At 46.3% G+C, this 17,104-nt stretch overlaps 1 protein-coding gene across 1 annotated transcript; it reads right to left on the bottom strand.

Annotated features, from left to right (window-relative positions):
• Window positions 1–2,782: 2,782 nt before the first annotated feature.
• Window positions 2,783–16,542, bottom strand: C3H2orf73 (chromosome 3 C2orf73 homolog). The gene is made up of 5 exons (XM_035110483.2): window positions 16,392–16,542; window positions 11,371–11,584; window positions 10,026–10,182; window positions 7,092–7,207; window positions 2,783–3,690 (listed from the first exon to the last, which is right to left on the bottom strand). The coding sequence occupies exons 1-5, from the start codon at window positions 16,445–16,447 to the stop codon at window positions 3,250–3,252; spliced, it is 984 nt and encodes a 327-aa protein (XP_034966374.2). The 5' UTR covers window positions 16,448–16,542; the 3' UTR covers window positions 2,783–3,249.
• Between the last annotated feature and the right edge of the window lie 562 nt (window positions 16,543–17,104).

Raw genomic sequence — 17,104 nt, 5'->3', positions numbered from 1 at the left:
TCCTGTGACCAGTTAGATGGGCATGGCCCTGTGAAACCCTGTAAAAGTGCCAGTCACACAACCATCTTCCTCTTGATGCCATGCTCTCTTTGACTGTTTAGAGAAGTTTTTAATATTTGATGAATTATTGTATTTTAATATTTTGCTGGAAGCCGCCCAGAGTGGCTGGGTAAACCCAGCCATATGGGCGGGGTATAAATAAATGATGATGATGATGATGATGATGATGATGATAACTCTTTGACTCTCTTCAGAAATGTATTTTGCTGTCTGCTGGCTCTTAGCCAGCAGGACATGGGCTCATTCCCATATGGGATGAACTCAAATCCTTTTCTGTAACTACAAGCTAAAGCCTGCCTTCAGGGAACCTACTGTGAACTGAATGTAAGTAAATTTATTCTCATTCCTTTTAAAAGAAGATTGTTGTGTCTTTATTCTTTTTAAGAGGGATTAAAGGGGAATTTTTATATGCCTGTTGTCTTTGTCCAATCTTTTGAAAGATTGAGGGCACAAGGAGAAGGGGACGACAGAGGACGAGATGGCTGGACAGTGTTCTCGAAGCTACCAACATGAGTCTGACCAAACTGCAGGAGGCAGTGGAAGACAGGAGTGCCTGGCGTGCTCTGGTCCATGAGGTCATGAAGAGTTGGACACGACTAAACGACTAAACAACAACAAAAGGGAATTTACCAGGAACAAACCCAATCTGGACAAGCCAGACTGCATTGCTTAAGTAAAGAGATTCAATTGAATCTACCAACCAGCTTCTTGCAATATACCGGGGAATATTCTCTGCTACTGACTCACTAGGGTGAGGAAGGATAATATTCAATCAACATACCATCTCCTACTATCCACAACATTCCCACAAGTCCGGTGTGGAGAATCCCTGTACATCATAGACCACAACTCTGCGGAAATTTTATCTGCATCACTATGAAAGGTGCCACGGCCCTGTCCTCATCTAGTAACTAGAGCCCTGTGCCAGGCAGCCACCCACCCACTGTGGTACCTGAAGGGGATGGTCTTGGGTGGTGACATCACTATGCCAACGCTCCTTCCTAAGCACTTACCGGTAGGAGCTAAAGGGTTGCTTTACAGGTCACTTTTTTGTCAGCCCAAAACATAGGATGCTGCCAAATCCCGAGTTAGGCCATTGGTCCATTTTACTCAGCATGACCCAAATGGGCAGTGGCCCTCCAAGATTTCAGAGGAATGCACTCTGCGTGGGGCTACCTTTGAAGGTGACCTGGAAACTACAACTAATCCAGAATGCGGCAGCTAGACTGGTGACTGGGAATGCCTCCAAGACCACATAACACAGGTCTTGAAAGACCTACATTGGCTCCCAGTATGTTTCCAAGCACAATTCAAAGTGTTGCTGCTGATCTTTAAAGCCCAGTTTTGGCCCAGTATACCTGAAGGAGCGTTTCCACCCCCATTGTTCTGCCCAGACACTGAGGTCCAGCTCCGAGGGCCTTCTGGCGGTTCCCTCACTGCGAGAAGCAAAGCTACAGGGAACCAGGCAGAGGGCCTTCTCAGTAGTGGCGCCCGCCCTGTGGAACGCCCTCCCTTTAGATGTCAAGGAAATAACCAACTATCTGATTTTTAGAAAACTTCTGAAAGCAGCCCTGTTTAGGGTAGTTTTTTATGTTTGATGTTTTGTCGCTCTATTATTATTATTATTATTATTATTATTATTGACTGTCAATGTGGATTGCGTATGGGAGACTGTCCATATATGTAGGTAGGCCTGACAGTGTTCCTTATGGTGAAGACAAACCCTAAACATATATAACTTGCATGCATCTAAGCTTTTATGCTAGTTGCACATAGGAGGTGAGAGGGGCAGGCGTGAGTGGCCCATAGCTGCCAAGTTTTCGCTTTTCTCGCAAGGAAGCCTATTCAGCATAAGGGAAAATCCCTTTAAAAAAGGGATAACTTGGCAGCTATGGAGTGGCCACGATCCTGTCCCCCCTCTAGGCATATTTCCTACACAAGCATCTAGCACGTATAGGCTTAATAAGCTTGTTAAAAAGAGAGAAATCCATAGAGGGGGAGGCATCAGTCCTGATAACCCCATGTACAGAGATACTACGCTTCTTTGTGGCTCAGTTGGTTAGAGCCTGGTGCTGATAATGCCAAGGTCATGAGTTCGATCCCTGTGCGGGCCAGTTGCGTATTCCTGCATTGCAGGAGATTGGAATACACAATCGTCTGGGACCCTTCCAACTCTACAATTGTACGATTCCCTATTAGATGCTAGTCCCAGATAGAAGGCGGCTTTCGTCAAGATTCATGCATTGCAGGAGGTTGAACCAGATCACCCGCAAGGCCCTTTCTAACTCTACAGTTCTATGATTCCGTGATTCTAAACGCTGTTGCCTTTAAGGCCTGCTCGCTCCCTAAGTTTCTCCAAAGAATTTGGCTTGCCACCGCTGGAAACAACCTTTGAGTTGGATGCAGTGTCTTTCAGGGCTTATCTCATAGGATCATTGCTAAAAGTGTGAAATGGAAGGTAAATAGCATTAGAGGTACCGTGAAGAGAAATCTGTATACAGATTTTAATCCGATCTGCAGCCCTGACCTTGAGGACAAATTCCAGGAAACGGTTACAGCAAAAAGTGAAGGTAGCCATACCGGTGCCCTTCCTGACTGGGCTGAGCAATGGAACATAACTTACATTCTTAATGGACATTACCTCCTCTGTCACTGTTTCCGACAGAAATAACAATGGCTTCTGCTCATCACAGGATGACAACGCAGCACGTCCAAATTTTTTTACTATTATCTGCTTGCCATTCTTGCCAAGAAGCCACACTTTAAAGGTATCAGGCAGGAACCCAAAACACCCCACCGCCCAACGCTTGCAAATAGTCAAAATGTCGAAAGCAAAGCAACATAACTGCTGACATTAATTGCTCATTATTCATTAGCGGCGTCCTTAAGTCGCTCTCGACATTCTGGAACCTTCCCCAGCAAACGAGCAGATAATCCAGATAATTTTGAGTTGAGGGGGCGGGCAGGGAAATAACCTAACTGCAACGGCAGAGAGAAACCATAATAAAAGATTCATAGGATTATATATATATATATAAATATAGGACTCTCATTTTCAAGAGGCATCAAAGCACGCTGCAGCTGTTGTTATGTAAAGGCGAGAGCGCGTTGCCTCAGACCGTTTGCTGGTGTCAGTTTGTGTTTGGCGTTACTGAAATTACACCAGGCCAACCCCCGCACTTGGACCTCTTAGGCCTTCTGAATTTCTGCCAGAGACTGCGTGGCTTCATGAATGGGGGGCAACTGGTCCTCCTGCTGTTTCTCAAGGTAGCCCATCTTTGGAGGGCTGAGAGGCCTTTTCTCCCCCGAGGGATGGCCAACATCCACTTCCCCTGCCTGAGAAATCCCTGGACTCCCCTCCTGTCCTTTCTCCGGGGCTCCGGGATCTGTTTTGGCTCCTGCGCTGCTATCTGCTTTTGATAAGCGTAGGTTGGAGTCTGGGGGCATCTCTGGAGAATCCGGCAAGCGGAGGCCAGCTGAGGTCACGCAGCTTTCTGCAGAGCCCCCTTTCTCTGCTTTTGGCTCTTCCAGCAGCTCCGGTCCCCCAGAGCCTGGCTGGGCTCTGGTCCCCTCAGGAACTGACTCCCCCTTCTCTGGATTTATCTTCGTCCACACAAAAGCTCCACGTTTCTGGAAAGGGAAACAAGGTTGATGTTAAGCAGGGGGACATGGGGGGTGAGGAGATGCAGCTGTGAGCTGAATTCATTTATTAACTCAAGCACTGGCATGCCTCCCTCTTCTTGCTCTCCCTCTCCCTCCCTCTCTCTGGACTCTCCTCTGGCAAACAGAGGCCAGGATGTTCCGTATTTTTCGCTCCATAAGACACACTTTTTTCCTCCTAAAAAGAAAGAGGAAATGTCTGTGTGTCTTATGGAGCGAATGTGTGGTCCCTTGAGCCGAATTGCCCAGAGTCCAAAGGCAGATTGTGGTTTGTTTGTTTTTTAAGAAAGAGCTAAAGGCTAACAAGAGGGAAAGAGGGCGTTGTAAGGAACCCGCTCAGCAGCTGATTGCAAGAGATCGGGGAGGGAGATAAGGGACGCTAGCTCCCTTCCCGGCCCCTCCCGGCCCCTTGCCTAGGCCCCAATTGCTGTCTGCAGAGGGAGACATGTGACAGGCTGATTAGATTATCTGTCTGGAAACTGTAGAAATGGGTCCCTTTCCTTTCCTAGAGAAGCTGCAGAACTCTGAGTTGAACCCCATAAAAACAGGATTTTTTCCCTTTGCAAGGAAACTCAAAAACTTTGAGCTCATCCTTAAAAATGGAGCTTTCCCCCTTTGCAAAAAAGATGCACAACTGTGAGCTGACCCCCCCCCCCAAAATGGGCCTTTTCCCATTTGCAAAAAAAGCTGCACAACTTTGAGCTGATCCTCAAAAAAATGGAGCTTTCGCCCTTTGCAAAAGAAGCTTCCTCAAATATTTAATTGGGGGGGGGCAAAGGAGTTGGCTGCTATGCCTAGGACAATTCAAGAAAGCAAAAAAAAAATTCTTGTTTTCCTCCTCTAAAAACTAGGTGCGTCCTATGGTCAGGTGCGTCCTATGGAGCGAAAACTACGGTGGCTGGGAGTGAACAGAACGGCTGAGCCATCAGCTCCCCTGGTTTGCAAAGCAAGGAAAGGTGTCATGCGTGGGTGGGTGGGGGAAGGCAACAGGAGAAAACGAACGAGACAAAACCCTGCCAATGCCGTCCCCTTTCCTGCCCCCCAGTTCTGCTTTTTTTAATTTGAAAATGGCTATGGTGCTCTTGCAAACTCGCATTTTCTTTTCCGCAGGGCAGTGCCTATCCCCGTCAAATTTTATTTCTTGCTACACGGGTTGCTATGGATACAACTGCAAACCACTGGCTGATGCAGGCCAAAGATTTATGAGCGCTTGCCAAATGACTTTGGCCATTAAGGGTTGCACGAGAAGAATAGGATTAATTTGATTATATATATATAAAAGCGGGGGTGAAAGTCAACAAAAAGCCAAAGTGGGAACAAACAGGGCTCTGTTTTGTTGCAGCATGTCTCCGAGAACAAGGTTCTCCATTTGGAAACCTGATTCAGTAGGTTTTGCTCCCATTTCTCCACTGTTGATCCTGATTCATCCCATAACCTTTTCTTGGTTACCAACTCCGGGTTGGAAGTCCACTCAGTACAGAAGCACTTGACAGACAAAGTCAACCAGACAAAAATAATTATGTTAAGACATGGACGGAGATTTAAAAAGATATGTAAGGATGGGAGAAATTAAAATGATCTCCACTGGGTTGAATTTCTGTGATAAAGGTGAATATATTGCCCAGAATGATATTTTTGTTCCAAACAATGCCTACTGTAGCTAATGACTTACCATTCAGACAATGGCAAAATAATAATAATAATAATAATAATAATAATAATAATAATAATAATAATAATAAATCTAGTTTTTATGGCAAGGGAAAAACACCACGTGTTAAAATATTAAAAGTTGCAAAGGGAAGGGAAGAATCGGCATACCAATGTAAAATTGTACTTTGCAGCCTGTTGTTTAATGTGAATGAAGGAGTTGAGAAATGAGAGGTTCCTGGAAATAGGACATGACTGGACGGAATGGGTATTTGTGGTACGGCAAAAGTAATGTGGACTTTAAAACCAGTATCTTTTGATAAAAGCAGAAGACAGCCTGTCATTCTTCATCACGTATCTCCAAATTAAAGAAAGTTTGATACTGGGAGATACCAAGGAATAATCAGAATTACCAGAAACCAGGTGGCTTTTCAAATACAGTAGGCAGTGTTAGCTCTAAAATCAAACAACTAAATTATAATTTCACTGGAATTACGTCCCAGTGAAGTTTTTGAAAGTCAGCTCCTACTAGACTGAAGATATGGAACTTGAGTGGCCCTGGCTGCCTGTCAGAATGAACCGTGGGGCTTGGGGGAGGTCTGGATCCAGCCCTCTGGCAAGCTGCAGCTTTGCAAACCCCTGCTTCAGAGAATCTCAGCGGAAGTTTAATTTCTTATCGGACTTCATGCCTTTCCCTGGGGGTGGCTTACAACCATAATTGCAACAACGATGCAGCTGGGACCCTGGAGGAGCCTCAGTCCTAGGCATACTGAGGGATAATAATTCTTAGGCTTAGCAAACCATGTCTGGGTTTTTAAACTCATACAACTGTAGTGTTGGAAGGAGCCACGAGAGTAATCTAGTCCAACCACCTGCAATGCAGGAATCAATAGGTAATACTAAGGTACAACACAAACACACATGGCTCCAATTTTATTATTATTATTATTATTATTATTATTATTATTATTATTATTATTATTATTATTATTTTATTTATATCCCACCCATTTGTCTGGGTTTCCCCAGCCACTTTGGGCAGCTCCCAGCAGAATATAAAATACATGATAAAACATCAAACATTAGAAACTTCCCTAAACAGGGCTGCCTTCAGTTGTCTTCTAAAAGTCAGATAGTTGTTTATTTCCTTGACATCTGATGGGGGGGCGTTCCACAGGGCGGGGGCCACCACTGAGAAGGCCCTCTTGCCTGGTTCCCTGTAACCTCACTTCTCGCAGGGAGGGAACCGCCAGAAGGTGCTCGGAGCTGGACCTCAGTGTCTGGGCTGAGAGAAGGTGGTGGATATATACTGGTATACTGGGCCAAGGCCATTTAGGGCTTTAAAGGGACTACATCAGGACCACAGCATTTGGAAAGGGGGAAGTTTAACAACAACAAAACTCCTCCTGTACTGAATTAAATCTTTGAGGTGGAGGGTGGTAGGAAGTCCTTGGTCCCTCACATCGCAGTGGCCACCTTCTGCTACGACATCCCAGGATCTTTTGTAAGGCAACCAAGTCGCAAGAACGTGCCCGTCCCGATACTTCACTGCCCTGTCTTTCTAAGGCCCGAGGGCGGGTGCGAATACCCAACGCCAGCGACTGCAACGCACGCAGTGACATTCCCCAGTCCCAGAACAATTGTGCTGGAGGCCTATGAGGTAAACACATCCTCCTGGCTTCCTGCTGAATGTTCAGAGCACAGGATGCACATGGCCTTACCTTCCCTTGATAGGGGATGCAGGGGGTGGCTCTGGCATTGAAGTCGTATTTGAAAGTGATCTGCTCTTGGAAAATTCTCGGAAGGCGGCCCGGCGACGGAGGAGCTACAAGTGGAACTGCGACAGAAAATGGACAGTATAGTCTCGCTTCCAGGTGGTTTGCATGGCTGCAGCTGGCATTGCATGCGGGAGACAGGGACACAGGAATCTGCCTTATAGAGAGTCGGACCACTGGTTCATCAAGCTTAGTATTGTCTACATGGATCGGCAGCATCTCAACAGGGTTTAAGAGCAGGGTTCTCTCCAGGCCCTACATGGAGTTGGTGGGGATTGAACCTGTATGCAAAACAGATGCTCTACCCCTGAGCTACGCCACTCTCCCGAGCATCCTGGGTGAATAATAATAATTTTATTACTTATATGCAGCCTATCTGGCTGGGTTGCCCCAGCCACTCTGGGCAGCTTCCAGCGCATATAAAAACATAATAAAACGTCAAACATTAAAAACTTCCCAATACAGGGCTGCCTTCAGATGCCTTGTAAAAGGACGTTCCACAGGGTGGGTGCCACTACCAAGAAGGCCCTCTTCCTGAGTCCCTGTAATTTCGCTTCTAGCAGTCTTCTACCAGAAGGCCCTCGGAGCTGGGTTCTGAACAATCGGTTCAGCGGTGCTGATGTATTTTATTAAACAACATTTAAGAAACGGCAATGTTGCATCTTACTGAATTTCTGCAATATTGGATAACTGCAATAGGAGACAACCTGTTAGATAACTTGTTGAGGCTTCTGTTGTCCCACATTATACAACACCCTCACAACACACATCTGAAGGCTCCCCGCATCACAGCATGTCTGGCTAGAAGCCTGAAAAAAGAAGTCTCCACCGTTCAGAACTGGTCCACAGACACAGTTTCTTTTGTGGCTCAGTAGGTCAAAGCCAGGCTGGATAAACAACTGTCAGGAATGGCTTAAGAGCCGGACTAGCAAATCCGGCTACAATGGATTCACGTTCGGCTTGGTGACCCAGGATGTCCTTTTCAGCCCCTGCGAAGCTACACTAATGCCCAGGGAAAGGTTAGCTGTCGGTTGTTTCAAAGAATGCAAAGCCAAATGCTGACCTACGCATTCAAAGCATTGTCTCCAGCTCCTATGAGAAATCTGGCTTGCAGGAGCCACGATGGATTTCTGCAGAATATTTCTTTGTGTGTGCACGTAGCCTTTTAGGGACTAGTTTTGCCAAGCCCAGCATCTCTGCCGAGACGCTGTCCCCTTGCCTTGGAGAGCACCAGCCCAAATCCAGACAAACAGCCAGCTCCATGTTGGCAGTCCAACAAACATGCTCACATATGGAAGCTATCCTTCCCCCCACCCTTGTAAACACGGAAGTGTGACTGGAGTTGTCATGCTCTGGCTATGTGCTGCTTGCTAGAGCTCAGCCATCCGTCATTGTTTGCCAACAAGCTGGATAGCTATTGTGGGGCTGAATCAGAAGGAAATTCCACGTTTATGTGAATCTAATCTAATCGGATCTAATGCCCACCTCGATTTTCAAAACCTTGAAACCAAAAAAGTATTTGCTGGAGAATGTAAATGTGCCATCAAATCTAATGTGCACTATATTTTTTGTGATGTAGTTTGGTCAAAAAAAGGTGCACATGACATTTGAGTAAATACGGTACTTTAAAAAAAAAAAAAAGGTTATGCCAATCAATGGGAAATGAAGGCCACAAACGATGGCTGCTGCAGTCTGAATTGCCAAAGTGAGCAGAGCTTGCTTAAATTAATACCGCCATAAAGACTCTGCTCCAGGATCTAAGGACAAGAAAGGATTTGGAAGCTTGAAAGATTTGCAGCCTGATTGCGGGAGGGGGGTGACAGAAAGCCCCCAAACTGGGAGCTACTGTTCTTTGTGTTTCATCAATCGAACTGAACTGAAAGGTGTCCACTGCTTGTATGATCAGGAGAAGGTGATTGAAGTGGAGACTGAGAATGGAAGAGTTGAAGACACTGGAATAGGATCGTTGTTGCCTAGGGTGTAGAAATTCATTTCTACTATCTGGCTCTCTAGCTGCAGGCTTCTGAAGCACTGTACACAGAGCTGACGATGGGACGCATGTGCAGATTATGGGATTCACAGGAGGTGGTTGAAGCTGAGAATTAGGAATCAATACATGTTAGGTCAGCGAAATGTGCCCAGATTTTGGAGCCATCGCTCAGTGGCGGAGCACATGGTCCGCCTGAAGGTGGGCAAAGGTTCAATAACAGTTCAGTAACAGGCACGAGGGAGCCTGATTTTGTAAGCAAATGTACTACTGCAGAATGCAGCAATCTCCTTTCCCATCCAGCAGCACTTGACACCTGTTGGCTGTTTTCTGTTCCGACTACACCTGGGCATGCAACAGGTCATAGTTTCGACCACATGGCACCAGCCAAACTGATAGAGACCACCTCTCTGCAACTGAACCAACCCAGAACCTGCACTCATCACCTGAGGACTTCCTTTGTGTGCCTGCTGCACGTGAGGTCCAGAGGGCAGCAACACGAGAATGGGTCTTTTCTGTGGTGGCTCCCTATTCGTGGAACGCTCTCCCCAGGGAGGCTCGCCTGGCGCCTTCACTAAATATCGTTAGGTGCCAGGCAAAAACATCTCTCTTCTCCCAGGCCTCTGGCTGGTCTAGACATTCTATGGCCTTTGATATGTGTTCATGGGAGAGGGGTTTTTGGCTCACTTTTGTTTCATTGTGGATTTTGTGATCTCATTTTGTATTTTTAAAATTGCGAACCACCCTGTCATCTTGGCATGAAGGGCGGCACACAGATTTAATAAAGAATAATGCTTTTGTAGAAGCAGAAGCTGAACCACCGTTATATTTTAACTTGTCTAATTTTGGTGGAAAGAGAGAAGGGAAGGGAAGCTTTCCCCTAAAAGTCTTACCTATTCCACGCGATGGTTGCCGCTTAGTGTTGAACTTAAGGGGCCGAATCAATCTACAGGCCGGCCTCTGGAAATGACTTCTTTGTGTGCTCTGCTTGTCGTAAGGTGGTTTAGGGCACGGAGCAACAAAGGGTTCAAGGCTTGGCCACCAATGATCCTTTGCAGGGAACATAAATTAATTTGTCAACAACTAGCCATTATTTATACTTTTCAAGTTTATACATTTCATTAATTTTACAATTTTACATTTCAAAATTTGACTTCCTTCCCCCTCTTTCTGCAGTTCCTTAAATGTATGTTTTTTAATATCTTCTGCATATCCAAATTCATTTAACTTGCTCCTTTCATTATCTACTGTAGATATATGATCTTGTGAAACTGCAGGTTATTACAATAATCCTGCTAATGTTTTTATCTGTTTACAACTTATCTGTAAATATTCAATAAACCATTTCCATTCTGTTATAAAAAGTTTGCTATCTTTATTTCTTATTCTTCCGGTAAGTTTCGCCACGTCTGCATTTTCCGAAAGTTTTTGTATCCATTCTTCCTCCTTCTGATGAAACCATGCTTTGGTGTATGGGTGGGGAACCTCCTTCAGACCAAGGCATACCTTCCAACTCCCGGTTAGAAAAATCCGGGATCAGCAGCGCCGGCACCAGAAGTCGCTTCCAGACATGCATAGAAGCAACTTCCGGTGCCGGCGCTGCCCGATTTCTGGTGCCCAATCATGGGCAGAGTGGCACCGGAAGTTGCCTCTACACATGTCCAGACATGCTCAGAAGCGACATCCGGTGCCGCTCTGCACGATTTCCGGTGCCCAGACATGGGCAGAGCACCCGAAATCGGTTCTGCGCATGTCCAGACATGCGCAGAAGGAGCCTCCCTGGCAGGTACTGAAATCCGGGGGATTTATGGGATTTTTTCCAATCCGGGCTGTCAGCGGGAAACGGTTTAAAATACGGGGGTTTCCCGCAAAAAACGGGAGACTTGGCAGCTATGGACCAAGGGCCACTTTGCCTCATGGGCAAGCTTCCAGGGGCCGCATAGCAATTACCTTCCTGCAGTAGGCTGGCTACACAATGCAGAAATTTGTGGTTCCTGCACACAAACATGGAAGCACAGCACTCCAGACTCCCTCCAGGATGGCAAAAGGCATTATCACAATTCCAGAACACATTCCAGCCAGGCAAAAAACAGGGCAGGACCGGTGGGGCTATGGCCTGGGACAGTCCTGAGGAACTGAGAGGGCTAGATTTGGCCCCTAGGCCTGAGATTCCCCAGTCTGGGTTGAGCACTGTGGTGAAACTGGACCATGATTTCACTTTCACTAAGCCATCCTCACCTGCTTTGCTTTTGTGCTGTCTGTGTCCATATACAATATTGGTTTATTTAAAAACTTGGTGTTGAGCTTTATGCATTTTGCGTGTATCGGCTGAGGGTTATTACGGCACTCCAGCTTATACTGCTGTTCCTTTGGCATATGTACCTCTTCGGTTTTAGCTAGCACCTTATACTTTTCTGGGAACTTGAGGTTAAGTACTCTGTAGGAATCTGGGCTGAAAACATATGAGAAAGCAGGACCGCATTTACTACCCTGGAAATGACACTGGTTTTAAACAAACGCACACAGAAAAACTACTTCCAAAGGTTTGGCTCCAAAGTGTGGATATCTCTCTCAAGTTAAAACAGCAGGCTGTTTTTTTTAAAGTGCATGGATATTTGGTTAAAATGCCTCTTCCTCACAATATAATTGAAACGACAAATGCAATATGTATTTGAGTAATACAGGCGAGGTAAAAAGGAAATAAAATAGAGTAGGTAGAAAATGTAACGGGAGTTTGGTAACATAGCATAGCTAGCAAAAGCAAGGAAAATGTTTCTTGGGTGAATTGGTGTATATATTGGCATCCGATCCCAGCATTAAGGTGCCTGCTTAAAAGTCACCCGTCTACTCAGGCTTTCCCCGAAGGGTGATCCAGCTACATAGATCTCATAAATCTGATCTACTGATTTGTGACGTGTTTAACATTTGTTTCGCTGCTGTAAATTTATTGTTGATTTTGGTGTGTGCAATCAGACCCGAAGCCATACAGATATGAACCGATATGAAGTGCATGTGGCAGGCAGGGAGAAGGAGCACTTTGCTGGGCTCCAAGAAAGAAATGAGAACACACCCTTAGCTCCTACACTCTTTCCTGCCATGCCTTGTCTGCGGCCTTCCAGCAACTGGCCGTCCGAAATACCTCGTTCTTGATAAGCGGCTGTCCAGGAAGGACTCGTTCTAAAATTAATGGGTGAGCCTGTCCCCACTCAACATTCCACCTTGCCAGGCTTCACATTCCTGATCCTCACCCTTCCCCTCCAACAGCAACAGCCCTTCCTCCCAGATTTATCGGTAGCCTCTGCACGGGAGGCTCGACTCAGCATCTCCATCACCTTGCCTCTAATGGGTTTTTCCTCCTCACCCCTGATAGCGTCCTCAAATAATGGCCCATATCCGCTCCTGGTGCCTGCTTCTCGGCTGAAAAAAACCCACCACTTCCCCACTCCACTGCCCTATGGCCTGCATTTTATAGGCACTTAGTGATGTCGTCTCCACAGGGCCCTGCTACAAGGCAGTTTTCAAGCACCATTCAAGGTCAATAAGCTCTCAAGTTATTGAGCGTATTGCTAGATCTATCTACATATGCCATCTGCTTTGGCGTGTGTGTGTGTGTGTGTGCGCACACACACACACACACACACACAGGGTTGTTTTCTACTTCAGGGTTTCTGGACTCTTCTAAATAATAATAATAATAATAATAAATTATTATTTATTCCTCGCCCATCTGGCTGGGTTTCCCCAGCCACTCTGGGCGGCTTCCAACAGAATATTAAAGTACAATAATCTATTAAACATTAAAAGCTTCCCTAAACAGGGCTGCCTTCAGATGTCTTCTAAAAGTCTGGTAGATGTTTTTCTCTTTGACATCTGGTGGGACGGCATTTCGCAGGGCGGGTGCCACTACCAAGAAGGCCCTCTGCCTGGTTCCCTGTAACTTGGCTTCTCACAGCGAAGGAACTGCCGGAAGGCCTTCGGCGCCGGAGCTCAGTGTCTGGGCAGAACGATGGGGGTGGAGACGCTCCTTCAGGTATACTGGACCGAGGCCGTTTAGGGCTTTAAATGCTTTAAATGGATAGAATAGACTTTAAGTCAAGGCTGGCCCAAGACATTTTGGCACCTGAGGTGGACCCCAGATTGGAGTCCCCGCTCCCTGCCAGGGAAGAAGGGGTGAGGGGAGATCTGTATCACCAATGTTGAAGCAATGATTCTTCAACATCAACTTCGTTGGATTGGTCATGTTGTGCGGATGCCTGATTATCGTCTTCCAAAGCAACTACTCTACTCCAAACTTTAAAATGGAAAGTGTAATGCTGGTGATCAACAAAAGAGGTTCAAAGACTCTCCCAAGGCAAATCTAAAAAGATATAGTATAAATACCGACAACTGGGAAACACTGGCCTGTGAGCGCTCCAATTGGAGAACAGCCTTTACCAAAGGTACCATGGGCTTTGAAGATGCTCAAACTCAGGACAAAAGGGAGAAACATGCTAAGAGGAAGGAATGCTTGGCAAACCCTCTCCGTGATCAATTCCTGCCCGGAAACCTATATGTCCCCACTGTGGAAGGACATGTGGATCCAGAATTGGCCTCCACAGTCACTTACAGACTCACTTTTAAAACCATGTTTATGGAAGACAATCTTACTTGGCTACGAGTGATCGCCAAAGAAGAAGAATATCAGGAAGATCTACATCAGAAACATCAGGACATTGGGATCTGCTGCCCTGGTGGATCCCTTGCCTCATGGGTAGGCAGATCCTGCTTGCTGTGTGAGGACAGAGAGGGGCATTTGTCCATGCAGGAAAGAGGGAAGCCCCAGGTTTCATTTATCCCTTTGTTTTCATGGGCCATGGGGCAAGAAGCTTGTCCCAAGTCACAAAAAGCAATGCCTTCAGCCTTTCTGCATGCAGCTCTAAGTGCCCTCTCCTTGAAGAGCCAGAAGCAGCTAGTATTTCTTTTCCTTGCTTGTGTTACCTGTTCTCTTGGCCAGAAGAACAGGTAGCGATGGCAAGAAGAGAAGAATTATCCCTGATGCCAACCCAGGCATGCCTCTTTGGAAATATTAAGAGGAGGGACTCGTCGAGAGATGAAACAGGCAGCCCTTGCTGATGACAAGCAGTTCTGCTGCACCTCTGCACCACATGTGACTGGGTTATCCAATCACAGCTGATGCAGAGACATGCTCTGAAGAGCATCACTCACTGCGAGCAGGGAGTTTGGGTGGCCAGCAATGGCCTTTCGACAGTTGCCTTTGATGACACGCTGTTAGTTTGGGAACAGCTGCCTGCCAAGGGTTAGAGAGCTGCATCATTTCTCATAGCTCTTGCAAGGGAAGAAAATTGGTCTCAAATAACCGAGTGCATCTGTTCTAGAAGCCTGGCTATCTTACGAACTGCAAGGGTTTGTTTTTATTTTACGTACTGGGAAAGCTTTGGGGGTGGGTGGGAGGTATGTGTTTTGTTGGTTTTTTGGTAAGAAGAATAGAAAAATGGTTTTTATGAAATCGGTATCACCTGATGGAGGTTTAATATGTTTTGTGAGTTTGGTTTTAGTATGGGTATACTTTATTGCTGTTTAGTTGCTTTAGGATTTTGCTTTTGCCGGGGGGGGGGGGTAAATGAGGGTTTTTTAATAAAAATAAATAAATTAACCATTTGCCCCAAATTATCCCCAGATGACTACTTGCACTGCTTTCACTTGTTGTGAAGGTAAAACACGGTGGCTTTGATTTGAGACTGGTGTGAGAGCTGGGGAATAGGAATACAGGCAAAGCCTGTTACGGCAAGAATAAGGTGCCTTTAGTGCTGTGGGCCTAGTTCCCTCCCACTAGAAATCAGGCAGGCACAGTCCCTAATATGTTTCAGGTGCCAGGTTAAAATGGTTTTATTTCACTATTGCAATATGAATGCCGCTCCAGCATTTGCTGTCTTCTGATATTCTAACTTATGTTTTAAGTTCTGTGTATTTTATGCTTTACTCTTTCTTTTAAGCCACTTTGAGACAAATTATGAAAAGCAGGGTGTAAATTTCTTGAACAAAACAAAATTATTTCTGCAATTGCATTCCTGGCTCAGGAACATTGCCACCATGGAATACACTTGAAATTTTTTACCTGATGCCTATCAAAAGCCGCGTCAGAAACTAGTACAGTGGTACCTTGGTTTACGAACTTAATCTGTGTTCTGGAATTCCATTCTTAAACCAAAGCCATTCTTAAACCAAGGCGAGCTTTCCCTATTGAGGCCTCCCGCCGCCGGTGCCCTTCCACCTTTCGGCTTCCGTTCGTAGATCGAGGTAACGTTCGCTAAGCGGAACAATACTTCTGGTATTGCGGAGTTCGTATACCAAATAGTTCGTAAACAGGGCTGTTCTTAAACCAAGGCACCACTGTATGTGCTTAGAAGTAACACTATTATGCATGGAAATATAATATTGTTTTAAAAACCGTATTAATTATTATTATTCAATAAATCATAGGTACAGTACAGCAACAATGCAGAAAGACTGCAGTACTGCTTCATGACATAGGGCCAAATGAATACTTTGAATTATTAGTTGGAAGGAGAGATGGGGACTTGGAAAACAGAGCAGCCAGCTCCCTACAATCAAGCAAGACTTTGGAGCCTTTTAACAGCTAACAGGAAAGGGGGTGAGGCTCAGGAAGTGATGCCATTTTATGCCACTGCATGCAGGAAACACTGAAGCTGTGGTCCTCAACTTACAATGGTGTAAGCCCCAACTAAAACCACTGTGACTTACTTTTGAGTAACAGGTAGGTAGCCGTGGTATCTGAAGAAGTGTGCATGCACACGAAAGCTCATACCAAAATAAAAACTTAGTTGGTCTTTAAGGTGCTACTGAAGGATTTTTTTTACTTTTGAGTAGACACTGTACACCTACCACTCCTAGAGCTCTTGGGGCCCGAGAAGCTGTAGCAGCCAGGTTTGACTTGTTATTTTTGAAAGCAGCAAACATTTAAAGCTTATTTATAAGCTTATTATTACTTTTTGGAAAGCAGCAAATTTTCAAAGCTCTTAAAACTGTGACCATCGCCCCTTTTGCCGTGATGTACCCCTTCATGCAGGGTTTCTCTAAATCAGCCCAGGCACCCTCCTGGCACAAGGGTGGGCTGAATATCCGGGGGGGGCGGGCTTTTAAAATCCGGGTGCTGACTCCGGGTGCTGGATGGAAGGGGGGTGCCTCTGCAAAGCCAACTCCCGCAGAGCCCCCTGACAAGGGATGCTGCAGCAACTTACATGAAGCGCGGCGGCGCCTTTTTCCGCCGCCCCATCTCCAGGATCTCGTACAACATGGTGCTGGCCTGGCACCCAAGGGGGAGAGGAAAGCGTGGGAGGGCGCGCAGCTTTGAACGCCGCGACGGGGAGCGGAGACGCAGCGCCGCGCTTTGATGCCGGATGGTTGCTAGGCGACTGCAGCCCGGAGAGAGGCGGGGACAGAACGCGGAGGGCGGAATGTGGGCGGCGCGCGCTCCCCTTGGCCAATCAGAATTGCCCCGCTGGCCGTAGGATAGTATGTACCTGTTCATGCTTTAAAGCGGGGTGGGGTGGGGGGACAATCTCCTGCCCATTTGCTCGGAAGTAAGTCCCGCACCTTGTTCTTTGGGACTGGATCTCAGTTACTAAGTGTGACTAGGATGGAGATATTCATGATAAGGGCTGCAATCCTGCCCTGCTAGGACTCGAGTAAGTCTCGTGGAATTATTCATTGGGGACTTGCTTTTGAGTAGCCCTACAGAGGGTTGTGTTGCAACTGCATCTGACCTAAAGACCCTGCGCACCATAGATTTAGAGCACGTTCCTTCTCCCCAATCCTGGGAAACATAGTTTCTTAAGGGTGCTGGGAATTGTAGCGCCGTGAGAGGCAAACTGCAGTTCTCAGGATTCTTTTGTAGGTGCGACGTGCCTGAAATGCGACGTGCCCGTCCGTTCATGCCCCTTGTTTAAAAACC

This window comes from Zootoca vivipara, chromosome 3 (assembly GCF_963506605.1).
Source record: "Zootoca vivipara chromosome 3, rZooViv1.1, whole genome shotgun sequence".
Classification (NCBI taxonomy): Eukaryota; Metazoa; Chordata; class Lepidosauria; order Squamata; family Lacertidae; genus Zootoca; species Zootoca vivipara.
This window is presented reverse-complemented; position numbering and strand designations above follow the sequence as displayed.